General features: G+C 62.7%; 2 protein-coding genes across 2 annotated transcripts in view; one reads left to right on the forward strand and one right to left on the reverse strand.

Moving 5' to 3' along the window:
- Positions 1–3,880: 3,880 nt before the first annotated feature.
- Positions 3,881–17,673, reverse strand: GRSF1 (G-rich RNA sequence binding factor 1). The gene is made up of 9 exons (XM_029073984.1): positions 17,570–17,673; positions 12,246–12,401; positions 10,074–10,217; positions 9,258–9,393; positions 8,511–8,689; positions 7,137–7,258; positions 5,859–5,994; positions 5,188–5,282; positions 3,881–4,123 (listed from the first exon to the last, which is right to left on the reverse strand). The coding sequence occupies exons 1-8, from the start codon at positions 17,586–17,588 to the stop codon at positions 5,254–5,256; spliced, it is 921 nt and encodes a 306-aa protein (XP_028929817.1). The 5' UTR covers positions 17,589–17,673; the 3' UTR covers positions 3,881–4,123; positions 5,188–5,253.
- Positions 17,674–24,241: 6,568 nt separating this feature from the next.
- MOB1B (MOB kinase activator 1B) overlaps positions 24,242–26,901 on the forward strand; it is a 37,261-nt gene continuing 34,601 nt past the window's right edge. Inside the window, exon 1 of the mRNA XM_029073826.2 lies at positions 24,242–24,358. Coding sequence (XP_028929659.1) covers positions 24,345–24,358 — 14 coding nt within the window. The 5' untranslated portion in view covers positions 24,242–24,344. The remainder of the gene's footprint in view (positions 24,359–26,901) is intronic.

The raw sequence follows: 26,901 nt of genomic DNA on the forward strand, positions 1-26,901 counted from the left end.
CCGCCCGGGCGCTCGAGCCTCAAGACGACCCGGACCCATCGGGCGGGCCTCTGTCGGATCCTCTCGCCCTCTCCTCTGCAAGCCGGGGCCTCCGGGCTCAACTCCGGGGACGTGACGTCCTGGAGTGGGCAGTGGGGGAGATGAGAGATGGGATGCAGCCCCCCACCCTCCCTGCCTGGGCTGGGTCTTTTCCTGGGCGGCACACGAGGATCGGCTGTGGGAGACGAGAGCCGACGGAGCGGGAGAGACGCCGGAGGGCGGGCGGCTCCCCTTCCCCCACGGTGGACCTCGGCTCGCCCCGCCCCCCGCCCCCCGCCCCCCGCCTCCCCGCCCCCAGCCCAGCGGTGACCGGCGCGTCGAGGTTCGGCGGCGGACCCCCGTTCCCGGTTCCGGGCCAAGGCGGAGGCCGGGATCCCCCTCCACGGACACGTGTGTGGCCTTTAGCGGAAAGGGGGGATCCTGGTGTCCGTGCACCCGAGCTGACCCCCAACTCCCAGCCGGTGAAATTCACGGTGCTTTGAATCGGTGCCCCATTTCCGGGGCGGGGGGCGGGGGGGGGGGACGGTCGTTGCTAACCTGAGCCAGGAGGTTCCACCCAAAGGGCAGTTCCCGGCTTGGGCGGGGGGGGGGGGGGTTTAACCGAGGGAGAAACTGGAGGGATCCTGCCTTGGGTTTGGGGGTCTCGCTCGTACTCTACTTATGGTGATAGAAATGAAATCCCCTCCCCGTTCTAGAGGCAGGGGAGGGGGAAGACCTTGGAATGTATAGAAGCGTTAGAAAAGATGCATTTTTCTCTGTCCTCTACCGTAGTAGGCGTTAGACTCTTTCCCCGAATGGGGTCTGAGGGAAGCAGCCCCGGCCCTCACTCCCCGCCGGGCAAGACGACCGGCGGCCGGAACGGCCCGTCGTGGGGCCGACCGCTCGGCTCCCCCGGGCGGCGGCGGACGCGGCGGGGCTGGGAGAAGGCGGGGAGGAGGCCGGTGGCCTTTTGGCCCGTTCCCCCTGCGGATTCCCCGGATTCCTCTCGTCCCAGCTCCCTAGGAGCCACGGGGTTGGTGAGAGCCACCGGGTCCTCGGTCCGCGCCAGACCCGTGGGAAGGCAGAGCCCGTCGCAAAGAAAGCCACTCTACGTCCCCCAACCCCCAAGTCACCAGCACTGTCTAAAAAAAACTGGATTTACAAGAACCGTGAGCTTTCTGCGTTGTCCCGGGGCCCCTGAGCTAGAAATGGCAGGGAGGGAGCCAGCACTTGGGCCTCGGGGCTCGGCGGGTCAGGTGACGGGGTGAGGACTGCCGTGACTCATCCAACCCGCGTCTCTCGGGCCCTTCCCGCGGTCAGCGCTAGGACCCAAATAAAATGGGGGGGGCCCGGGAGCCCGGATTAAGAAATTTCCGGAAGGCGGCCGCTCCGGCTCCGTGTCTGCCCACGGACGGGTACTTGGCGGAGCAGTCCTCAAAAGGAGGACCGGTGCACCGGCGACCAACGGTTACAGCCGTCAGTACCGGGGAGGATCGAAGGCGAACGGGGTTGGCTGTCGTGTCTTGGAGTCTGCAGTAGCGGAGAGGGCAACGGCTCTCTTCCCGTCTTGCGCGGGACTCTCCGGGCCCCTCGGCTGTCCGTAAGGGCTCGCTGGAGCGAAGGCCGCTTTTCTCGGTCCTAGCTTGACCTTCGAATAAACGGGAACTCTGACGTTGAGCACGGGGGTCCGCCGTTTTGTGTCATATCTGCTTTCACACTCCCGGCAAAGATGGCAGAAACACTCCCTCGCCGGGCTCCTTTTCCACCGTCGCTCTTTCGGGCCCCAGGAAGTGCACGTCAACCCTCACTCCCCCTCCCCGCCTCCCCGAAACTAAACCGACCTCCACCGTGTTTAGCCTGCGTTGGGGAAAGCGCACCGCGGTGGCGGGCAGGGGGGAGGAGCCAACGGGAGCCGAGCGACAGGGGCACTGCGGGTCAAGTGTTGCCCCGGGGAGTTCTAGGAGCCCCCTCTGGCACACGTTTAGGACAAACTTAGGGATCTGGTGTCACGGGGAACGTGACCCGTGTTAGAAGTGGGCTGGTGGAGACACCGTCCCTTCCCCTTCCCCTTCCCCGCGCCCCCCATTTCTCTCCCTTGGGCCTAAGGACAGAGAGGGAGAAGGGGGAGAGGGTCCTCCGGTCACTCACGTCTGCCATGGGCTTGAGTGACAGGTGGGAGTCATCGCTAATCCAGCTAGCCCTTAGCGGGCGGGCAGCGGTGATTTCCGAGAGCCCACCGAACGCAAAGCGCCGCGTAAACGGCCGGGAAGGCTGCTCTCCGGCAGCTTTAATATTAGTGATAATAATAATGGGGTATTTGTTAAGTACTTGTGTGCCAGGTAGCACTGGGAGGATACGAGCAAATCAGGTCGGACCCAGTCCCGCAGGGGGCTCACAGTTTTTATCCCCATTTTACAGATGAAGCAACAGCAGCACAGAAGTTAACTGACTTACCCAAGGTCACCCAGCAGACAAGTGGAGGAGTCAGGATCAGAACCCAGGTCCTTCTGGCTCCCCAAGGGGGAGAGGGAAGGGGAAGCACACGGACCGGGGTCCTGAAACGTACAAGGTAGAAGCCACCTTTTCTCTTCCGGAGTAGTCACCCCCACAAACTCATGCACTTAAACCTCCACGCTCCCCGTTTAGGTGGGAGAATTTACTTTTTGAGCTACGGTTTCCAATGTGGTGCTGGAGGTGAAGGAGGGAAGAAAGTATAGTGGGAGAAGGAAGATTTCCTCAGCCGTCTCGTGGTGGGGGCCGGGGGAGGATTCGTTCTCCAAATCGGAACCGTCGCAACGGCCGCCTCTGCCCTGGGATTTTTCGGACAACCGCAGCGGCCGAGGAGAGGGACGGGCCGAGTCCCAATCTTTCAGACGGGCGCACGTCCAACTGCGCCTACTCGTCTCGTCCCGCAAGCCGCTCGACCGTGCCGCCTTCCAGACTAGGGTCCGGAGATCAGCCGTGACCGTTCCCACCTTCCGGTCGGACGCCGCTCAACGGTAAAGCCGAAGGGGCTGCCACGGGGTGGCAGGGAAGCCTAAACCACCCGCCTTGAAAAAAAATCCAGGCGCCCGACTGATTTCGGCGAGCGGGTGCCCCGACCGGCCCCAGAGGTGGTGGTCTGTGGAGTCTGGCCTCCCCTACCCCCCCCACAGAAGATGACCGAGACACTCGGGCTTTCTTTCCTCGCCGCGGCTAGCTGCTTTTCTCTCCACGAGGCCTCCACCCCCAGCCGGCTGAACGGTGGCCCGCTCTGACATCACGTGACTCTGGGTCTTGAGAATACGGAAAAATTCCTCACAAGATTGAAAAGAGAGATACGGAATCCCCTCAACATAGGGTCCCGCCCCTATTCACCACAGGATCCCCTGCACCTGCCATTTTAGATCCACCCCAACTTAATTCTGGGGGAGTCCAGAGTGCGATTCAAATGCACGAGCCTCAGTGCTCTTTGGGTCTCTCTCCTTCCCCAGAGGCCGGTCTCCCCTCACCCGGCTCTCCACGGTCCACGGCACCGGGAGGAAACGGGCCGCAGCCGCCCTAGCTCAGGCGGCCCGTCGCCTCCCGTGCTTCGGGGTGGGCTCGGCCCCGGGCTCCGTTTCGACTGGGGCGTCCAGACCGCAGCTGGGCACCTTGGAGCCGTCCCGAATTCCTCAGACGGGCCCAAGCCTCCCGGTACTAAGTCACCGGTGAGAACGGGACGGTCGGGGACGTGGAGAGGCAGAGCCTTCAGAGAAATATGATGATCGGGACAGAGTCCTGCCCCCTTCCTTCCTCCCCGACCCAATGTCCCCACCCCTAGCCGTGTGTTCCTTAAAAGACACCGATCGGATTTTCAGTCAGATCCAGCACAGCAGAAGCCAAACGTTGACATACGCGGTTTATTTCCACCCCAAACTCAAACTTCTGAACGCAGCCAGATTTGGGATTTCTCTTCTAGGCAACTTTAAAAACAAAACAAAACAAAACCCCCAACAAACAAAAAAACCCAACCCTCAAAAGCCCCAAGCCCAAACCCTAGCCCCTAGTCGTCGCCGCCAGTCAACAGGAACGCCGGACTTCCTCTCCAGGAAAGATGTGCAGATGATATGCTTTTTGCTTCATCCTGAAAAATCGAGCCCAAGAGGAAATTCACTGCTCTCCCCAGCGCTGAATTCAGTGCTCTGCATTCCAGAGGCGCTCAGTAAATACTACTGACTGACTCGTCGACCGCTCTGGGCCATTATCGCTCCAGAGGCAGATATCCGGGCTGCAAATTTAAGGCCCCTGCAACCGAGACCAAACGGTGGAGGAAAAGCCCGCAGCCCCGCAGGCAAATCGTCAGCATCTCAACGTGCTAAGGTCGAGACCCAAGGCTCCTCAGCCCACCCCGGACCGAGAGCTCCTCGAGTTCGAATCCCAGCTCTGCCACTTGTCAGCTGGGTGACGGTGGGCGAGTCACTTCACTTCTCTGGGCCTCAGTTCCCTCAACTGTAAAATGGGGATTCAGACGGTGAGCCCCACGTGGGACAACCTGATTCCCCCGTGTCTACCCCGGCGCTTAGAACGGTGCTCCGCACATAGTAAGCGCTTAACAGATACCAACATTAAGACCACGTTAAAGACGTTATCCCGGCCCCTGGGAAGAACGAAGAGGGCTCCGGGTTCATCGCAGACGACGAAGGCATCCCGACGGGGTGGCCGCGCCCCTCGACGTCCTCCTCAACCCGCCTCCTACCCCTGAGAGTGAAGCTCGAACCGGCCAAGCGTCCAGCCGGCCTCTGGGAGCATTTTTCTAGAGACGCCACCCTTGCCCTCTCACCGTGGCTTCCCTGGGAAGAGTTAGGGGGAAGCCTGCCATTTTCCCCCGACACAGAAGGAACCACCCCGACGAGGAGCCGCGGATCGCAGGGAGAGAAGGCGAAGAGACAGACGGCGGGGGTCGAGGCCGACAGACGAAGGACGGGAGCTCTCGCCGGCTGAAGGTGAGCCTGACCATCCGGGGAGCGGCAATGTCTTTTCGACCTCGGGGACTCCGGTCACCTCTGGGTCTACTCCCCTCCATGGCGTGGCTCTCCACTTGCCAAATTCCCCGCTGATCTCCGCCCTTCCCTTGGGCCCGTGGCAATCCAAAAGCCCAGGTCCCATTCCGTACTCACGGGCACCGCACACCTCTCCCTTTCAGTTTACCTCGACGTCACCGCTGTGGATGGGCCCGGTGTCCGCGGAAGCTTCATTTTCCTTTCGGACACGAATTCAGGAACAGTTTCGATTATACCTATGCTCTGGAAAGGAAACCGATAAGGGTGCCTTGGAGACGTGCTGACAGAAAAACCGACCCCGCGGTCCTCAAAGATACAGACCGCGCGTCCCGTCATATCCGGCCCCGAGGCAGGACTGAAAGCCTGAAATTGCAAAGCTGCAACCAGCCCGCTAAACCGGGATTCCCGAGTCACAGCTCTGCATGCACAGGCCCTCTTTCTTTTCTTGAAACGCTATCTGTTACTCTGCTCCAGGAGCTGCACTCTGTAACTGTACAAGCTGATGAGGCGGGACACCGTCCCTGCCCCGCGTGGGGCTCACGGTTTTAATCCCACGTTACAGAAGAGGTAACCGAGGCACAGAGAAGCGAGGTGACCTGCCCAGAGTCACGCAGCAGACAAGCGGCGGAGCCGGGAGCAGAACCCGGGTCCTTCTAACTCCCAGGCCTACGCTCCATCCACTGGGCCGTGCTGCTTCTCCCCTCCCTCCCTCAGAGCGGGGCCTGCTTGTCATCCATCACGGCCCAGACTCCCCGCTACAGAGCCGACCCCATCAGCCGGGGCGGGAGGGGCGAGGGGAGGAGGGCGGGCTCCACTCACGGACGTGGGACCGGTCCTTGGCCATGGCGGCGACGGCGTCCTCGTGGCTCTCGAAGTGCACGTCGGCCTCCCCGGTGGCCTTCCCGCTGGAGCTGTATTCCATCGTGATCCTCACGGGTTTCAGGGGCGAGAAAAACTAAACCAGAACGCAGGGACGGTCGTCAGGGCCCGGTCGGCTCCCCGGCTCCCGGGGCCCACGTTCGAGGCAGACGGAAGGGAACGGAAGGAGCCCCAGCGAGGACGCCGCCGGTGCTTTCCGAGTCCCTCGGCCGACTCGGGCTCTTCCCGGGTGGCCTCGGGGCCCGCGGGGGACAAGGCTCTGCTCCGCCCGGATGGCCTGCGTACCGGGAGAGGAACCGCACACCCACCCGGCTCACTTCCTGTCCTCTCGGCTCCTCCTGAAATCCGAGCCGGGCTTCTCCAGGGGGAGGCTACCGGCCGGTCCCTCCGGTGCCAACAGACCCTGCCCTTGGGACCGAAAAAGCCATCTGGGTTCCTGAGCGCCGGCTCCAAAACGGCCGCAGGAGAAGGGAAGAGACTCGTCCCCCGTCGGCCCCCAACTGCCACGCCCAGCGGCCCCCCTCCAATCCACCTCCTCCTCACCCCGAACCCCTCTCTCCGTAGGCTCCTCAAGTTAGTCACCTGACCTGACCATCCAGCTCTGAGGAAATGTTCCTCCATTCCTTCACTGCCCAAGGACTTGGAGGGCTCCTAGAAAGCGGAGGGGCCGAGCCGGCGGGACCCCGCGTTGAGGAGAACACCCGTGGCACCATATTCACCCCGGGAACGTCAGTACCTCTTTGTTTTTTTCCCTGTTATTCGTTAACTGCTTACCACATGCCAGGCACCGTACTAAGCGCTACGGTATATACAAGCCGATCGGATCGGATGCAGCCCGTATCCCCCTCGGGGCTCCCGGTCTCACTCCCCAGTTTACAGATGAGGTGACCGAGGCACAGGGAAGCGAAGCGGCTTGCCCGAGGTCAGCCGGCAGACGAGCGGCGGAGCCAGAATTAGGACTCGGGTCCTTCCGATTCCCGGGCCCGTGCTCAATCCACTAGGCCGCGCCCGCCTGCACCGAACCCCGTCTTCTCTGGCACGCCAACAGCCTTAAGGTGTCAACAGAGCGTTCCTCGCTCCTCTCCCCGCGCCCTCCACCCGCCGGGCGCGTTCCGGCAGAATCCCCGAGTGAACCTGAACCGGGCCCGGCGCCCTCGGAGCCCCCCCCGAAGAGCGCCCGTCCCGGCCGACACCCACGCAGCGCTTACTGCCACGCACGTTGACAATGTCTTGAGCGTTGGCTTGAAAAGGCAGGCCTCTCATACGGACGAAGTGGAACGAGGGCGCGGTCCCAAATTCCACGGGCTCCAGGGGTTTCTCCGACATCTCCTTGGGCAGTCCTGAGAGACGGGGGCACAGTCGGCATTGCCGACGCCTGCCGGACCTCCCCCCCCCGGATGGAACCCGGTTCCAATCCAAGCCGCTGCTTGGGGGAAGGGTCTCGCAGAGGAAGCGGGGAGGGGGCCTGAGCCGAAAGCCAGCCCCGGGCCGGGTCTCCGACGGAAACCCTCTGCTCCGCCTCCTCCCTCATCCCGAGCCTGGTTATGGCTGGTGAATGATCCCGACCCAATCCGCCAACGGGGAAGGGGGAAGACGGCGGTGCGGAAGTCAGCCTTTCCCTCCAACGAACAGCTTACGGACTGTTCTCCCCGACTAGACTGGAAGCTCCTTGAGGGCGGGGATCGTGTCTCCCAACTGTAGAGTTTTCCCAAGCGCTCAGTACACGGGTCTGCGCTGAGGGGCTGAGAGGTCGGGGGGCGGGGGGGGGGAACGACTCGTCAAGCCCCAACGGTCCACAGGGCAGAGCCCTGTCTGGCCGGAGCCCCCGCCTCTAAAAGGAAGGGGGGGAGTCACACTCCGTTTGTCAACCTCCAATTGAGCGAGGCCTTAATAATGTTGGTATTTGTTAAGCGCTTACTATGTGCAGAGCACTGTTCTAAGCGCTGGGGTAAACACAGGGGAATCAGGTCGTCCCACGCTGGGCTCACAGTCTTCATCCCCATTTTACAGAGGAGGGAACTGAGGCCCGGAGAAGTGAAGTGACTCGCCCACAGTCACACAGCCGACAAGCGGCAGAGCTGGGATTCGAACTCATGAGCCCTGACTCCAAAGCCCGTGCTCTTTCCACTGCGCCACGTGGCCTTCAGGCGGGGAGGTGGGGGAGGACAGGAAAGATCAGGGGGATGGGGGCAGAGAGGGGAAGAATCCGCTTGCCCAGAAGGGTCGATAATACGACGACAGCTGATAAGCGATTAGAAGAAGTGGAGCGTCTGTTCGGCGCCTCCTACTAGCCAAGCATCGTTCTGAATTCAGGGGGAGCTACGAGATCGTCGGCTCGGAGACCGCCCCACGGTCCCACGAGGGGCTCAGAGTCTAAGAGGAGAGAGACGGCGGCCACGTCGAAGCCCCATCTGACAGATGAGGAAACGGGACCAGAGAGAAGTGAACGGCCTAAGGTCTCACGGTAGGCGAGCGGCAGAGCCGCAGTCGAACCTCGTTCCCTCACCCCCCCAACACGCTCTCACGCTCTCCACCACCCACCGCCCCCGCCACCAGCAGCCAGCAGAGTCGGCCCGGAACAAGAGAACTCACCCATCTCCTTCTCCCCTTCCGACGTCGTGACGGGCCGCGGAGCCTCGCTCACCTCAGGCTCTTCCAAGCCCGACCCCAGCTTGGCCGCGTATTTGGGAGAGGCGGCCGCTCTCCTCTCCTTGTGAGATCCCAGGTGGGTTCGGACCTCGCTCCTCCGACTGGGAAAAATCTCGATGTACCTGAATTTCCAGGAAAATCACAGGAAAAGGGGGTCGGGGGTGCGCGGGTTGGGGGGGGGGGGGGGACCTAACCGGCAACACCCAAGACACCGGAAATGGGAGTCTGCCGATCGGACACCAAACCCGACGTAAGTTAAACCGCGCGGGGCCGGCGTAAGGGTGGCCGGGAAAGGTCGGGGGCGAGGACGGTGACTCCATCACTCTTCGAGGGCTCGCTACGGATCAGCCGCTGGGACAGACGCAAGAAAGGTCGATGAGACGCAGTCACCGACCCGCAGGGAGCTCTCGCTCTGAGAGGGAGAGCAGGGATCAGTGCTCCCAACGTGGCAGGCGCTCAATAAACTGACTGACTCAACCCAGGGGAGAGGTGTCGAAGGCCAGGCGGCGGGCTCCGTTTTTCCCAGCACTCCCACTTTCTAGAAAAATCTCCCGGGGGGGATGTCACCGAATCCCAGGGCCCAGAGGGGAAGAGGAGAACAGAAGGGTCTGCTAGGCCTCGGAGGGAGGGAGGGAGGGAGGGAGGGAGGGAGGGTCTCCCACCCCCTTCCCCTCCCCTTCGAGTGCTCACCGACTGCCAATTTCTTCCTTATGTTTCAGCAGGGCTTGATCGGCCATTTCCGGTTCCTCAAACTGCACGTACGCCTCCCCCGTCTTCCTCCTTCCTCGGTGGTCCATGACAAACGTGATGTCGGTGATATTCAGGCCTGAGACGCGCAGAGGGGCCCCGGGGTTAGCCTCATGAGACACCACCTGATCCCCCCCCCCCCCCCCCCCCAACCCCGGTTGTCCAGCTGTCTGTCTCTCCCGCTGGCCGATCCCGGTTGCTTTCTTCGCTAGCGGCCCCGTCTCCCCCAGAGCCGAAACCCTCCTCCGGGGACTAGTCAGGCTGGGTTTCGGCTCCGGCCCACGCGGGGAACCGCAGAGTGCGCCGGAAAGTGCCCGGAAAGTCGTCGGGGTTCCCGCAAGTCGAAGCGGCGTGGCTCAGTGGAAAGAGCCCGGGCTGGGGAGTCCGAGGTCATGGGTTCAAATCCCCGCTCCGCCCCTTGTCAGCTGCGTCACCCTGGGCAAGTCACTTAACTTTTCTGTGCCATCGTCACCTCCTCCGTAAAACGGGGATGAAGACCGTGAGCCCCACGCGGGACAACCCGAGGCCCGCGTATCCTCTCGGGTGCTTAGCACAGTGCTCTGCACGTAGTAAGCGCTTAACAAACGCCACCATCACTAGCACAAGTCCACGATTTGAGCCGCCCCACCCCCGGCCCGGCGGAGGGTCCGGGGCGGGAGGGGGTTCCCCGGGGGAGAGCGACCCTCCCGGAGGATGGCTCAGCACAGTCTGCCACGGGGGCTGGGAAGGGAAGCTTCGTCCCGAGGCAGACGCGCTCACCCGCAAAGAAGTCGACGACGTCTTTCTCGCTGCAGCCGTACGGGAGGCCTCTCAGGCGGACCACCCCGTCGTTGACCGCGGGGGACGACTTGGCCTGCAGGCTCTTCATTAAGGCGTTCACATCTTCATTATTTATCTCGTACACTGCCAACGAGACGCGCCAAGGTGAGACGCGCCCGCGGACCCGGACGGGGGGGGACAGAGCGAGGCGACGGACTTTGGGACGGATCCGTCCCGGGCCCGAAACCGCCATCCCTCGAGGGGCGTCGGGGCCCGACGGTAAGAGCCTGGGTCCGGAGGCGTCGGCTGTCATCCCGGCACAGAGCCGCCTCCCCGCTGGGGGACCTAGGGCAAGTCACTCAAATCCTCGGTGCCTCCGTTTCCTCCTCTGAAAAATGGGGATCCCACAACCGTTCACCCTCCTCCTTGGTCCGTGAACCCCAACCGGGACGGAGATGGGACCGGGTTAACTCGTACCCACCCCAGAGTTTAAAATAGCGCCTGACACGTAGTAAGCACGCAGATGTCATAATTATCGTTAGCAACGTCTCTGGAGAAACGCTCTCCACGCCTAAAGCCTCCAGCTACCCGAGGCTCGAAACCACTCCATCAATCAATGGCATTTATCCAGTGCTCACCGTGTGCCGAGCGCTGTACCGAGCGCTCGACAAAGTCGGACACGCCAGGGTGGCACCGCACAATTCTATGCGATTCACCCTTCGCTTTTAGTGATCTGCTGCCTGCCGCCGGATGATCTCCGGCCTCGGGGCGGTGAGATTCGGGCCCGTGACAGCGATGAACGCTGCCGATCACCGTAGTATTTAAGCGCTTTTTAGAAAACGGCATTCGTTAAGTGCTCACTACGGGCCAGACGCTGTACTGAGCGCTGGGGCAGATACAAGCCCATCGGATCGGACACGGTCCCTGTCCCACCGAGGGGCTCACGGGCTTCATCCCCGTTTTACAGACGAGGCGACTGAGGCACCGAGAAGTTCGGTGACTCGCCCAAGGCGACGGAGCAGACGGGTGGCGGAGCGGGTGTTAGAACCCAGGTCCTCCTGACTCCCGGGCCCGGGCGCCATCCACTAGGCCAAGCGCTCACTAGGCGCCGGGCACCGTCCTGAGCACCGGGGCGGGTACAAGAGAATCCGGTGGGCCGCGGTCCCTGTCCCACACGGGGCTCGCCCTCTAGGATTTAACCTCCGTTTTAGAGACGAGCTAACTGAGGCGCAGAGAGGTTAAGCGACTCGCCCTACGTCACTCGGGGGACGAGTGCAGGGCTGCGATCGGAACCCGGGTCCTCCTCTGACCCTCGGTTTCCACATCTTAAAACGGGCGTTAAATACCCGTCGGCCCTCCCCCCGCGAACCGAGAGCGGGACAGGGACCGGGTCCGACCCGACCGACGCGTCCTCAACACGGGGCTTAACGCAGGCAGGGCCCGGCCCATCGAAGTCCCTTTAGCGGTCGAAACGCCAACGGCAACGACCACTACTGAGCGTCTCTCTTCCTGGCCCCGTCCCTATGTATCTTAAACCCCTCCGCTGCGCCCCGTGGTCCGGCTCGTCCACGTTTCGAGCCTCTGCACCCGTGCCCGGTACCCCGGGTCGGGGATGTGGGCGGGGGGGAGAACCCCACCCGGAAGGGATTCGGGACTCGGCCCGGAGCCCGCCCCCCCCCCCCCCCCCGGACGAGGCCGGAGTCGCTCTCTGCGGAGACGGGGAAGCGGGGGCCCGCGGCCCCCGGGTCGAGGGAGCCGGCCGGATCCGCCGCCCGGATCGGTCATGGGTTCGAAGGCCGGCTCCGCCACCCGTCGGCTGTGTGACCGTGGGCGGGCCGCTTCGCTTCTCTGGGCCTCAGGGAGCTCAATCTGTAAAATGGGCATCAAGACCGCGAGCCCCACGGGGGACAACCTGATTCCCGGCGCTTAGAACGGTGCTCCGCACCGAGTAAGCGCTCGGCAAACACCGAGGTCATTATCCGACCCCCCGGGGGCGACGGTGCCCCTCGCCCTCCCCCCGGCGAGGCGTCCAGTCCGCGGGGGTCCCACGCCGCCGGCGCGCCTGGCGGGGACGGCCGCCGCCCTCCCCTCCTCTCCTCTCCCTCCCCAGCGGCCGGGAATTCCGCCGGAGAGACCCCGGCGGCGGGTGGCCGGAATTCGAACTCAACGCACCTTCCACGTACCGCCGACCCATGTACTGGCGGTGCTTCCCCAGGGCCCGCCGCACGTCCTCTTCCGACTCCATCTCCACCAGCGCGTCGCCCCTGCGCCTCCCGTCTTGGTTGACGAGGAAGTGGATTCCGTTCTCCCCGTTGCGGATGTTGCAGTCTAAAGGGGGGGAGTCGGAGGCGTGAGCCCGGGGGGGGGACGCCGGAGGAACCAAGACCCGTCGGACCGCTCGGCGGACGGCCGCGGATCCCCGACGCGATTCCAGCTGCGGACGGAGCACGGGACAGCGGCCCTCCGAGCCGACGGCGATGGTTCAAACCATCGTTTAGACGACGGGAGGTCTCGAGCGCCTTCAAAAAAATCAAATCCACCGGGCCTCTCTAACGATGCCCCACATCCGGAGGACGGCACGAGCCGGAGGGCCGAGACCTTGAGTTGGACCGGTCCGGAGTCGGGTCGACCCGAATTCGTTCAACAGTATTTATTCAATGGTATTTACTGAGCGCTTCCCAGGCGCGGAGCGCTGGACTAAGCGCTTGGCATGAACAGGTCGGCAACCGACAGAGGCGGTCCCCGCCGTCCGACGGGCTCGCGGTCTACCCGAATGAGCGACGCCAGACGGGAAAACCTCCTCGTCTTCCTTTTTTTTTTTTCTTTCAAAGAACCATCTCCCGCAGCTCTTTCGGCCAGAAAAACCTGTTAGGAGAGGAATGGGAAACCCAAGGCTCACAGTTGGAACCTATCGAGAAGGCGACCCTAGCCCGCCAATGAAATCGTCGGTCGAGAAAGGCCCGGCCGTGCTCTTCTGAGGTGACCTTGCGCTGTCATCTAGAAATAATCGCTGAACCCCACCAGCCGGCGGGGGTTCCCGCGCGCAGTCCTTGAAAAGAAACAAATCGCCCCCGGGGGACCCGACGGGGACGGGGCCGCCCACGGGGAGGAGCCGCGTTTCTGGCTCGCCATGCCGCCTGAACTTTTACGCGATGCCAGACGCCGTGTCGGACGCCGGGCCGATCCGAGTTAATCGGGCGGTTAAACGAGGTCCCCCGTCCCACCCGGGGGTTCCCAGTCTGAGTGGAACCGTGTGACCGTGGGCGAGTCACTTTGCTTCTCTGGGCCTCAGTGACCTCATCTGTCAAACGGGGCTGAAGCCCGGGAGCCCCACGTGGGACCACCTCATTCCCCTGGATTCCCCCCCGGCGCTCAGAACGGCGCCCCGCACCTGGTAAGCGCTTAACAGATACCGGCGTTATTGAGAAGCAGCGCGGCTCGGTGGAAAGAGGCCGGGCCTGGGAGTCAAAGGTCGTGGAATCGAATCCCACTGTATTGTATCATATTGTATCATGTTGCTATATTACCGATTTCGTTTATTACTGTTTATCGTTGTCAGTGCTGCCACCCACCTCTCTGGCCTCGCCATGTCCCTCCTCCCCCCCTCCCCCCTCCCGCCCCTTCCTATCCTCCCCTTCCCCTTCCCCTTCCCCTCTCTCGCTCGGCTCTTTCCCGCTCTCTCCTCTGTCTCCTCCCCCCCTCCCCTCTCCCGCCCTAGAACCCCACTTTACCAGCGCTACCCCTCTTCCCCCTCCCCCTACTCTTCCCCCCACCAAACCCCCTCCTCCCCCCCCTCCCCCCTTCTCTCTTCCCCACCCACGCCCCATCCCAGTCCTCCTGTCCCATCGCCACCCCTCATCCCCCTCTCCCCGTCCAGGGCCCCGCCACCTCCTTCCCATCCAAACCCTCCCCTCCCCCCGCCCTTCCCCCCCTCCTCCCCTTGCACCCACAGCTACTTTCAAGTGTGGCCTCTGGAACCCCCGCTCTGTTACAGGCAAGCTACCTTTCATCCGTGACCTTTCCTCTCTCGCTCTCTCCTCCTCCTCGCCCTTTCGGAAACGCGGCTCTCTCCCGAAGACACGGTCTCCGCCGCCGCTCTCTCCGGCGGAGGCCTCTCCTTCTCCCACTCCCCCAGACTCACCGGTAAGGGAGGAGGCGTCGGCTTCCTCCTCTCGCCCCGATGCCGCTTCCGCACTATCCCTCCTCCCCCCTCCCTCTCCTTCCCCTCCTTCGAAGCCCATATCGTTCGCCTCTACCACCCGCTCCGGTTACTTGTCGCCGTCATCTACCGCCCTCCCGGTCCCACCTCCGACTTCTTCGACCACCTTGACCCCTTTCTCACCTTCCTCCTCTCCTTCTCTCTGCCCACTCTGATCCTCGGAGACTTCGACATCCATACGGATGTACCCGACGACTCCTCCGCCGCCCGCCCGCTATCCCTCCTCGACTCCGCCGACCTCCTCCTCCACCGTACCGCGCCCGCTCACCGACTCGGTCGCACCCTCGATCTCGTCGTCTCCTACCGCTGCGCTATCTCCTCACTCACCGACTCTGAAATCCCTCTCTCTGACCATAACCTTCTCACCTGCCTCATCTCTCACACTCCCTCCCCCTGCAGATCTTCGCTACGGCCCCACAGAGACCTCCGCTCTCTCGATCCCATCCGTCTTTCCAATAGCATCTCGCCTCACCTCGCCGCCCTGTCCTCTCTTCCCACTCTCGACGATCGGGTCTCCGCTCTCGACTCCACCCTCTCTACTCATCTCGACTCTCTCGCCCCCCTTTCCCTCCGCCGCTCTCGCTCCACTGACCCACGGCCCCGGATCGCCTCCTCCGTCCGCCTCCTACGCTCCTATGCTCGAGCTGCCGAGCGCCGCTGGCGAAAGTCCAAGCACCGAGCCGACCTCACACACTTCAAATTTATCCTTTCCTGCCTTAACTCCGCCCTCTCCTCCGCCGGGCAAAGCTTCTTCTCCTCCCTCATCGACACCCACGCCCGTCACCCCCGCCGATCGTTCCGGACCTTTAACTCTCTCCTTAGGCCCCCTGTTCCTCCCCCTCCCCCATCTCTCACCCCCAATGATCTGGCCACCTATCTCCTCACGAAAATCAACACGATCGGGTCTGAGCTCCCCAAAGTCACCCCTCCGCCTCTCCCCTCCCCCCCCAACGACCCCCTCCCCTACTTTCCCATCCTTCCCTGCGGTATCCTCAGAGGAGATCTCCTCCCTCCTCGCGAGCGCCACCCCCTCCGCCTGCGCCTCGGACCCCATTCCCTCTCACCTTCTTAAAACCGTCGCCCCTGCCCTCCTCCCTTCCTTAACGTCTATTTTTAACCACTCGATCTCCAAGGGCTCCTTCCCCTCTGCCTTCAAACACGCCCACGTCTCCCCCAACCTAAAAAAACCCGCTCTCGACCCCACTTCCCCCTCCAGTTATCGTCCTATCTCCCTACTACCCTTCCTTTCCAAAATCTTAGAACGAGTCGTCTACGATCGATGCCTAGAATTCCTTAACTCCCATTCTCTCCCAGACCCCCTCCGATCTGGCTTCCGTCCCCTCCGCTCTACCGAGACTGCTCTCTCTAAGGTCACCCGTGACCTCCTTCTCGCCAGATCCAATGGCTCCTACTCCATTCTGATCCTCCTTGACCTCTCTGCTGCCTTTGACACTGTCGACCGTCCCCTCCTCCTCCGTACCTTATCTCACCTTGGCTTCACGGACTCTGTCCTCTCCCGGTTCTCCTCTCACCTCTCTGGCCGGTCATTCTCGGTCTCCTACGCCGGAGCCTCCTCCCCCTCCCATCCTTTAACCGTCGGAGTTCCTCAAGGGTCAGTTCTCGGCCCTCTTCCGTTCTCCATTTACACTCCCTCCCTCGGTGAACTCATCCGCTCTCACGGCTTTGACTACCATCTCTACGCAGATGACACGCAGATCTACATCTCCGCCCCTGTCCTCTCCCCCTCCCTTCGGGCTCGCATCTCCTCCCGCCTCCGGGACGTCTCCGCCTGGATGTCGGCCCGCCGCCTAAAACTCAACGTGAGCGAGACTGAGCTCCTCATCTTCCCTCCCGAGCCCGGTCCGCTCCCAGACTTCTCCGTCACCGTGGATGGCACGACCGTCCTTCCCGTCCCGCAGGCCCGCGATCTCGGTGTCATCCTTGACTCGTCCCTCTCGTTCACCCCACGCGTCCTATCCGTTACCGAGACCTGCCGGTTTCACCTCTACGATATCGCCAAGATCCGCCCTTTCCTCTCCACCCAGACGGCTACCTTACTGTTACGGGCTCTCGTTATATCCCGGCTAGACTACCGTGTCGGCCTTCTCTCCGACCTCCCTTCCTCCTCTCTCGCCCCGCTCCGGTCTATTCTTCGCTCCGCCGCCCGGCTCATCTTCCCACGGAAACGATCTGGGCGTGTCACTCCCCTTCTTAAACGACTCCGGCGGTTGCCTATCGACCTCCGCTCCAAACAAAAACTCCTCACTCTAGGCTTCGAGGCTCTCCGTCACCTCGCCCCTTCCTACCTCTCCTCCCTTCTCTCTTTCTACCGCCCACCCCGCACGCTCCGCTCCTCCGCCGCCCACCTCCTCGCCGTCCCTCGGTCTCGCCCGTCCCGCCGTCGACCCCCGGGTCACGTCCTCCCGCGGTCCCGGAACGCCCTCCCTCCTCACCTCCGCCAAACTGATTCTCTTTCCCTCTTCAAAACCTTACTTAAAAATCACCTCCTCCGAGAGGCGTTCCCAGACCGAGCTCCCCTTCCCCCTCTACTCCCTCTGCCATCCCCCCTTCACCTCTCCGCAGCTAAAGCCTCATTTTCCCCTTTTCCCTCTGCTCCTCCACCTCTCCCTTCCCATCCCCACGGCACCGTACCCGTCCGCTCGACTGTATATATTTTCGTTACCCTATTTATTTTGTTAATGAATTGTACATCGCCTCGATTCTATTTAGTCGCCATCGTTTTTACGAGACGTTCTTCCCCTCGACGCTGTTTAGTGCCGTCGTTCTCGTCCGTCCGTCTCCCCCGATCAGACCGTAAGCCCGTCAAACGGCAGGGACCGTCTCTATCTGTTGCCGACCTGTTCATCCCAAGCGCTTAGTACAGTGCTCTGCACATAGTAAGCGCTCAATAAATACTATTGAATGAATGAATGAATGAATGAATGAATGAATCCCGCCTCTGCCCCCTGGCAGCCGGGTGACCGTGGGCGAGTCGCTTCGCTTCTCTGGGCCTCAGTGACCTCATCTGTCAAACGGGGCTGAAGCCCGGGAGCCCCCCGGGGGACGACCCGACGGCCCTGGATCTCCCCCCGGCACCTAGCAGGCGCCTAACGGACACCGACATCATCAGCATCAGATCGGACAGCGCCGAACCCCCAGGCGACCGACGAGGCGGAAGGCGGGCGGCGGAACCGAGATCGGGACGCGGCTCCTCCGCCCGCCAGGGACCCCGCTCCCGAGCCGCACGTCTCCACTCCTCCCCCGAGCCGCCGCCTACCGGAGAAGAAGTCGAGCATGTCTTCCGCCGTGCAGGACCAGGGGAGCCCCCGGGCCCGAACGAGAAACACGTCGTCCGCCTCCTCTTCCGCTCCGGGCGAGGCGGCGAGCCCGTACTCCGGGAGCGGGGGGAGCTCCAGGTACGAGGTGCTCGTATCCTTTAAAAAGAAGATGATAATAACGGTAACGTCGGTATCTGTTAAGCGCTCGCTCTGCGCCGAGCACCGCTCTGAGCGCCGGGGGAGACACGGGGGCCGGGGGGGGGGGAATCGGGTCGTCCCACGTGGGGCTCCCGCTCTTCGCCCCCATTTGACGGGTGAGGGAACCGAGGCGCCGAGAAGTCACACGGCCGCCGAGCGGCCGAGCCGGGATTCGAACCCACGAACTCTGACTCCGGAGCCCGGGCTCCTTCCACTGAGCCACGCCGCCGAAGAGGAGGCGCGGAGCCTGGCTTACGGGGAGTCGCCCCGGGGACGGGAAGGCGGCGTCGCCGCGTCGCCTTCGAGCGCTCGCTAGGAGACGGAATGGGCGGGACCGTTTCCCGCCCCAAACGAACCGGGTTTCCGGAAATTCCGTCTTCTCTCCTGGAGCACTCATCGATCCGCCGATTTGTCGGGGCGGCCCGTCCCCCGCTCTGACCGGGGGGACGCCGCGGCCCGGTCCGAGAAGTCGCAGCAGCGACGACGCAAACGTCGACTGGCAAAATAACAGTAACGATGCTACTCGTCAAGCGCCTCCGTCAACAGTTAACAGGAGAAGCAGCGGGGCTCGGCGGAAGGGGCCCGGGCTTGGGAGTCGCAGGTCACGGGTTCTGATCCCGCGGTGCCCCTCGTCAGCCGTGGGACCGTGGGCGAGTCACCTCACTTCTCCGGGCCTCAGTCGCCTCGTCTGTAAAAGGGGGGTGAAGCCCGGGAGCCTCCCGGGGGGACCGCCCCATCGCCTCGGGTCCTCCCCGGCGCTCGGCACGGCGCTCTGCACCTAGTAAGCGCTTAACACCGACCAACGTTGTTATTCCTCTCGGGGCCTCAGTGATCTCATCTGTCAGACGGGGCTGAAGCCCGGGAGCCCCACGTGGCCCCGCCCGATGGCCCCCGGATCTCCCCCGGCGCTCAGCACAGCGCTCGGCACGTAGTAAGCGCTTAACCGACCCCAACATTATTATCCCTATTATTATTATTCCTCTCGGGGCCTCAGTGATCTCATCTGTCAGACGGGGCTGAAGCCCGGGAGCCCCACGTGGCCCCGCCCGATGGCCCCCGGATCTCCCCCGGCGCTCAGCACAGCGCTCGGCACGTAGTAAGCGCTTAACCGACCCCAACATTATTATCCCTATTATTATTATTCCTCTCGGGGCCTCAGTGATCTCATCTGTCAGACGGGGCTGAAGCCCGGGAGCCCCACGTGGCCCCGCCCGATGGCCCCGTTTCTCCCCCGGCGCTCAGCACAGCGCTCGGCACGTAGTAAGCGCTTAACCGACCCCAACATTATCGTTATTACTATTATTCCTCTCGGGGCCTCAGTGATCTCATCTGTCAAACGGGGCTGAAGCCCGGGAGCCCCACGTGGCCCCGCCCGATGGCCCCCGGATCTCCCCCGGCGCTCAGCCCCCTCCCCCTCCCCCCCCTCCCCCGGCCGTAGAGGAGGCTGACCTGCGCGTAGGGGCGGGCGGGCGAGGGGGGCGGGAGGCGGAGGAGCGGCCGGCGGAGCGGGGCGACGGGGCCGGGCCTCCCGCAGCCTCCCCCCCCGGGCCTCCCGCAGCCCCGCAGCAGCGCCCCCAGCAACCAGCGCCGCCCCGCCATCGCCGCCCGCGCCCCTGCCGCCTGCCCGCCGCCGCCCATTGGCTCCCCGACGCCCCGCCCCCCCCCGCGCCTCCTCCTATCGGGAACAGGCGTGGAGGATCGGCCGCCGCCCATTGGTCCCCCGCCCCCGTGACGTCATCGGGCGAGGAGGGAGGTCGGCTCCGCCCCCGGCGGATGGAGGGCGCCCATGGGTTCCCCTCAGCTCCGCCCCCTCGGCTCTGGTCCTATCGGGAGAGGGGTGGAAGGCCGGCTCCGCCCACGGGGCGGGGCCGGGTCGGGTGGAGGGAGGCGATTGGTCCCCCCTTGACTCCGCCCCCCGGTCTCGTCCTCTCGGGAGAGGGGTGGCGGGTTGGCCCCGCCCATGGGGCGGGGCCGGGTCGGGTGGAGGGAGGCGATTGGTCCCCTTTGACTCCGCCCCCTCGGCTCTCGTCCTATCGGGAGAGGGGTGGAGGGTCGGCCCCGCCCCCAGGACGTGGTCCGCTCGCCGATTGGTTCCCGCCTGGCTCCGCCCCCCCCCCGGGCCAGTCCGGCCCCGGGAGGAGGGTCTCCGTGACGTAAGCGGGGGCGGGACTCCCGCATTAGGGAATGGATGATGATAATTATAATAATATAATAGCGATAATGATCATGATGATGGTATTTGAGAAGCGCTTACTATGGGCTAAGCACTGTGCTAAACGCTGGGGGAGATACGGTCTAGCATCCCCCGATTAGACAGGAAGTCCCTCGAGGGGCAGGGATGGTCTCTCTCTCTGTTGCCGAATTGTCCATTCCGAGCGCTTAGCACAGTGCTCGGCACCTAGGAAGCGCTCAATAAGCACTATTGAATGAATGAATGAATGGATGGATGAATGAATACAGGGTGACGAGGTGGTCCCACGTGGGGCTCCCGGTCTTCATCCCCATTTGACAGATGAGGGAACCGAGGCCCGGAGAACGTTGGTATTGATCAAGCGCCTACTAGGTGCCGAGCACTGTGCTAAGCGCTGGGGGAGACGCTGGGGAATCAGGTTGTCCCCCGTGAGGGAGGCTCCCAGTCTTCCTCCCCATTTGGCAGAGGCGCCCACTGAGGCCCCGAGGAGCCCGAGCGACCGGCCCCAGGTCACCCAGCTGACAGGGGCCGGAGGCGGAATCAGAACCCAAGACCTCTGACTCCCCAGCCCGGGCTCTTGCCACTGAGCTAACGTTTAATAATGATAACGATGTTGGTATTCGTTAAGCGCTTACTATGCGCCAAGCTCTGTTCTAGGCGCTGGAGGGAAGCAGCGCGGCTCGGGAGTCAGAGGTCGGGGGTTCGAATCCCGGCCCTGCCACTCGTCAGCCGGGGGGACCTTGGGCGAGTCACTTCACTTCTCTGGGCCTCAGTTCCCTCATCTGGAAAATGGGGATGAAGACCGGGAGCCTCACGGGGGACAGCCTGATGAACCTGTACCTCCCCCAGCGCTTAGAACGGGGCTCTGCACAGAGTGAGCGCTTAACAAATACCAAGGTTATTATTATTAATCTCCGTTTTACAGATGAGGTCACTGAGGCCCAGAGAGGTGAAGTGTTCGGCCAAGCAGAGTGGCTCAGTGGCAGGAGCCCGGGCTTGGGAGTCAGAGGTCGTGGGTTCGAATCACGGCCCTGCCACATGTCAGCTGTGGGACTGTGGGCCAGTCGCTTCACTTCTCTGGGCCTCAGTTGCCTCATCTGTAAAATGGGGATGACGACCGGGAGCCTCACGTGTATCTCCCCCGGCGCTTAGAACGGTGCCCGGCGCCTAGCGAGCGCTTAACGGATACCAACGTTATTAATCGGCTAACCTTGATTCTATTTATCTGCTATTCTTTTCATGAGACGTTCATCCCCTCGATTCTATTTATCTCTACTTTTTTTGTCCGTCCGCCTCCCCCGATTATAATAATAACGTTGGTATCCGTTAAGCGCTTCCTAGGTGCCGAGCGCCGGGGGAGAGACGGGGTCGTCGGGCCGTCCCACGCGAGGCTCACAGTTAATCCCCATTTGACAGATGAGGGAACTGAGGCCCGGGGAAGTGAAGTGACTCGCCCGCGGCCCCGCGGCTGACAAGGATTAGAGCGTCAGCCCGTCAGAGGGCAGGGACCGGCTCTATCTGTTGCCGACCTGTTCCTTCCAAGCGCTTAGCGCGGTGCTCTGCACACAGTCAGCGCTGGATAAATACTACTGAATGAAAAGTGGCAGAGCTGGGATTCGAACTCCTGACCTCCGACTCCCAAGCCCGGGCTCTTGCCACTGAGCTACGCCCATCAGAGGGCAGGGACGGTCTCTGTTACCCATTTAGCGCGGCTCAGTGGCAAGAGCCCGGGCCTGGGAGTCGGAGGTCAGGGGTTCGACTCCCGGCTCTGCCGCTCGTCAGCCGCGGGACCGTGGGCCAGTCGCTTCGCTTCTCTGGGCCTCGGTGACCTCATCTGGAAAATGGGGATTGACCGCGAGCCTCACGTGGGACGACCCGACGACCCTGGATCTCCCCCGGCGCTTCGAACGGTGCTCGGCACCTAGTAAGCGCTTGACAAATATCCGCATCCTTATTATTCTTCCCTGGGCCTCAGTGACCTCATCTGTCAAATGGGGATGAAGACTGCGAGCCCCACGGGGAGTCCGAGGTCATGGGTTCGAATGCCGGCTCTGCCCCTGGTCAGCTGGGCGGCTGTGGGCCAGTCGCTTCTCTGGGCCTCGGTGACCTCGACTGGAAAATGGGGATGAAGACTGGGAGCCTCACGGGGGACGACCCGATGACCCTGCGTCTCCCCCCGGCGCTCAGCACGGCGCTCGGCCCCTAGTAAGCGCTTAACAGATACCGTCTTTATTATTATTATCATTATTATTAGCATTATCATTATTAACCGGGAGGCCTCCGACGCCAGGGTCCGTCCGGCTCCGTCCCCCGGATCGGGTGGAGAGGCAACGGCTCGAAAATAACCGGGCAGGAGAAGGAGGCGACAGCTGCGGCGGCTGCCGCCCCCACAGATATCCCGGTCGGTCTCATTAAATAAATTAAATAGCTGCGGTTCTTCCTAAAGGGAGGCCGGGGCCGGGGAAGCCCTCGGTCCCCTGGCTCCCTCCCTTCGCGACACCCGGGCCCTGACCGGGGCCTCCGAAGGGGTGTGGGCGGGCAGAGCGGCCTGGCTCGGCGGCGAGAGCCCGGGCCGGGGAGTCCGAGGTCATGGGTTCGAATCCCGGCTCCGCCCAGCTGGGCGACTGTGGGCCAGGCACTGCGCTTCTCTGGGCCTCGGCGACCTCGCCCGCAAAATGGGGATGAGGGCCGGGGGCCCCGCGTGGGACAACCTCGTAATAAACGTGCTACCGGTTAAGCGCTGACGGTGTGCCAAGCGCCGTGCCGAGCGCCGGAGTGATGATAGTAACGATGGTGGGGGTTAAGCGCTTACCGTGTGCCATTCAGTCCATTCGACGGTATTTCTGGAGCGCTCACTACGGGCAGAGCACTGGACTGAGCGCTCTGGAATGGACAGATCGGTAACAGAGAGAGACAGGGCCTGCCCTCGGACGGGCTCGCGGTCTGATCGGGGGAGACGGACGGACGGGAACGAGGGCGGTAGCAATGAAGAGAATCAAGGGGGTGAACGTCTCGTTGAAACGACGGTAAATAAATAGAATCAGGGCGATGTACATCTCATTAAACAAAATAAATAGGGTGACGAATAAATAGGGTGATGAACCTGGTCACCTTGTAATGATCGTGGGGTCTGTTGAGCGCTCACCGTGTGCCGAGCACTGTTCTAAGCGCTGGAGCGGTGATGATGATGGGATCTGTTAGGCGCTCACTATGTTCCGAGCACTGTTCTAAGCGCTGGAGCCGTGATGATGATGGTATCTGTTAGGCGCTCACTCTGTGCCGAGCACTGTTCTAAGCGCTGGAGCGGTGATGATGATGGTATCTGTTAGGCGCTCACTCTGTGCCGAGCACTGTTCTAAGCGCTGGAGTGGTGATGATGATGGGATCTGTTAGGCGCTTACTATGTGCCAAGTACTGTTCTAAGCGCTAAAGTAGTAATGATGATGGTATCTGTTAGGCGCTTACTGTGTGCCGAGCACTGTTCTAAGCGCTGGAGTAGTAATAATGATGGTATTTATTAGGTGCTTACTATGTGCCGAGCACTGTTCTAAGTGCTGGAGTAATAATAATGTTGGTATTCGTTAGGCGCTTACTATGTGCCGAGCACTGTTCTAAGCGCTAGAGTAGTGATAATGATGGGGTCTGTTAGGCGCTCACTGTGTGCCAAGCACTATTCTAAGCGCTGGAGTGATAATAATGATGGTATCTGTTAGGCGCTTGCTATGTGCCGAGCACTGTTGTAAGCGCTGGGGGAGATCCAGGGTGATGAGGTTGTCCCCCGCGAGGCTCCCAGGCTTCATCCCCATTTTGCAGATGAGGGCACTGAGGCCCAGAGAAGGGCAGCGACCGGGCCACGGTCCCCCGGCTGACAAGGGGTAGAGGCGGGATTCGAACCCACGCCCCGCGACTCCCCAGGCCGCGCCCGCCGGGGAGGCCGCGGGAAGGCCGCCGATGCCCCGCGCGGGCCGCAGGGGGCGCCCAAGGGGGCGGCCACACGGCGCAGGCGCAGAACCGCGGAGGGGGAGGGCGGGGAGGGAGGGGAGGGACGGACGAGTCTCGCGAGATTTCCCGACAGCCGGAGAAGGACGGGGGGGGAAGGGGACGGGGGGGGAAGGGGGCGGGGGGAAAGGGGGCGGGGCTTTCCCCCGGCCAATGGGCGGGCCAGCCCCTCTCGGCCCCGCCCCTCCAGACCCCGCCCCCCTCCCACCACGCCCCCTGGCGGCTCCAGCGGCGCCCGACGAGTTTGCAGCAGCAGCGGCGGCGGCGGCGGCGGCGGCGGCGGGGGCGTCGGTCGGTCCGGACGTGCTGGTGCCCGCGCCCCTGCTCGTGCCCGCGCCCCTGCTGGTGCCCGCGCCCCTGCTCGTGCCCGCTCCGCCGGCTTCGCCATGAGCTTCTTGTTGTGAGTATCTGGGCTGCGCTCGGTAAGGGCTCAGTAAGCGCGGGCCGCCGCGTCGGGGGGCGGGAGGGGCGGGGGGCTGCGGCCCGGCCTGGAGGCCTGCCTGGAGGCAGGGGCCCGGAGGCAGGGGCCCGGAGGCAGGGGCCTGGGGCTCGCCCTCCCGCCGCCCACCCCGCCCACGCCGCCCTTCCGACATTCAACGACCCCTCCCCTGCTCCCCCTGCTCCCCCTGCTCCCCCTGCTCCCTGTCCCCTTCCCCCTTGTCCTCTTCCCCCTGTCCCCTTCTCCCCTGCCCCCCTGCCCCCTTGTCCCCTTCCCCCCGGTCCCCTGGTCCCCTTCTCCCCGGCCCCCTGGTCCCCTTCCCCCGGTCCCCGACCCTGCTCCCTGTCCCCTCCCCCCTTGTCCCTTTCTCCCTTGTCCCCTTCCCCCTCGTCCCCTGCCCCTGGGTCCCTGCTCCCTGTCCCCTTCCCCCTTGTCCCCATCTCCTCTTCTCCCTTGTCCCCTTCTCCTCTTCCCCCTTGGTCCCTGGTTCCCTTCTCCCTGTCCTTTGCCCCCTTGTTCCCTTGCCCCTTTCTCCCTTGCCTCCTGCCCCCTGACCTTTGTCCCCTGCTCGCCTTGTCCCCTGCCTCTTCCCCTTTGTCCCCTTCCCCCTTGTCCCCATCTCCTCTTCTCCCTTGTCCCCTTCTCCTCTTCCCCCTTGGTCCCTGGTTCCCTTCTCCCTGTCCTTTGCCCCCTTGTTCCCTTGCCCCTTTCTCCCTTGCCTCCTGCCCCCTGACCTTTGTCCCCTGCTCGCCTTGTCCCCTGCCTCTTCCCCTTTGTCCCCTTCCCCCTGGTCCCCTTCTCCCCCTGCTCTCTGTCCCCTTCCCCCTTGGCCCCTTCCCCCTTGTCCCCTTGTCCCCTTCTCCCTTGGGCCCTGGTCCCATACTCCCCGCCCCCTTGTCCCTTTCTCCCCGTCTCCTGCCCCCTGCCTCTTGTCCCCCGCCCCTTCCCCCTTGTCCCCTGCCCCTCGTCGTCCCCTCCGCCCTCCCCGACCCCGCCAGCATCCCAGCCCCGAGATGCCCCCCCCATCCCCTCCCCCGCGACCTCGCCGGTGCCCGGGCCTCTACAGGATTCCCCCCCTTTATTCCCTCCCCCTGCCGGGGCCCGGCCTCCCCGGACCCCATCTTCCATCACCTTTTGGCCCCCTACCTCACAACCTTTGGCGTTTTCCCACCTCTACATCCTATGGGAGTGTGCAGGGTATTTCCCCCGACAGCCATTATTTTTATCATCATCATCTTTTGACTCTTCAATCTTCTCCCCCATCCTCCCCCCACCTTCCTCCCCTCTTGCATCGCTCCTTCTCCCGTAGGGCTCTTGGGCCAGGTAAGGGGTGATTGACCCCACTGATGCGTCACAGCAAAAAAGGCATCTGGGGTCCCAGATGAGTTAAAAGCGTTCGTGGTCACTTTTCGGCGCCCATCCCCACCCAGATGCCTTCCCCGGCCCGGCTAGACACCGAAGAATTCCTGCTTTTATGTATCCGGGCGGTGCTCTTTTAAAGCAGGGGGGGTCTATGGTCGGATCGCATCCGGAGGGAAGACTGTGAAACGCTATCTTAGGAAGTTGCGTGGAGTTGACTCGGCGGTTTCGGCGTAGCGTTTTGGTGGTCTTTAAAGTTGTCACTCGATTAAGTTTCTTTTCCTCCCCCTCCACTGTTAAAGTTCCCAGTCCCTAACTTGGATTGCTTTTTGGAAAGAGGGGAAGGACCCACCTCGAGGGGACAAGTGAGGGATAAGGGAGGGCGGGAAAATTCGCCTGAGGGTCACCGTTTAGAAAATAATGCTTTAAAGCGCAAGCAGGCAGCCGCGTTTATTGAGCACCTGCTGCGCGCAGAACACTGCACCGAGTACTTGGGAGGAAGACGATGTGACCGTATAACGGACTCGTCCCCCGCCCGTGATGAGCTTATAGTTTGGCGCGGGGACAGACGTTAATATAAATAGAGAAAAAAATTACAGCTATGTCCATAGGTGCTGTGGGTCTGGGAAGGGGGATTCATTCATTCAGCAGTATTTATTGAGCGCTGACTATGCGCAGAGCACTGTAGGGAGCAAGTCAAGGTGATGCAGAAGGGAGTGGTTAGACGAGGCAAGGAGGGCTTAGTCGGGGAAGGCCTCGTGGAGCAGATGTGCTATAAAGCGTTTAAAACCCACCTCCTTGTTGGCCTTCATCCAAGTGGCGAGCGATAAGATCTCTCCATTTTTCAGATATTATATCGAATCCCGGGAGTGATTTTTAATTTTAAGGATGCAGCAGTCTAACGGAAAGTAAGTAGTTCTCCCGGACAGGAATCCTTATTTCTAACGAGCAGAGAGGCCTCGCTGCCTGGGCCGCCTTTTGACTTGCTCTGTGAAAGCACGGCGGGTGCCCTTGGTTCTGAGATCTGCAGAAACCCTTCTCAAGGACCCTTCTCGCAAAGATGATGCGGAATCGGTCGAATGGGCCCGACGCTTGCGTTGGTCTTGAAATCCCCGCGGGCTCCCCCAGACCCCAGATGAAATCGC

This window comes from Ornithorhynchus anatinus, chromosome 10 (genome assembly GCF_004115215.2).
Source record: "Ornithorhynchus anatinus isolate Pmale09 chromosome 10, mOrnAna1.pri.v4, whole genome shotgun sequence".
Lineage (NCBI taxonomy): Eukaryota > Metazoa > Chordata > Mammalia > Monotremata > Ornithorhynchidae > Ornithorhynchus > Ornithorhynchus anatinus.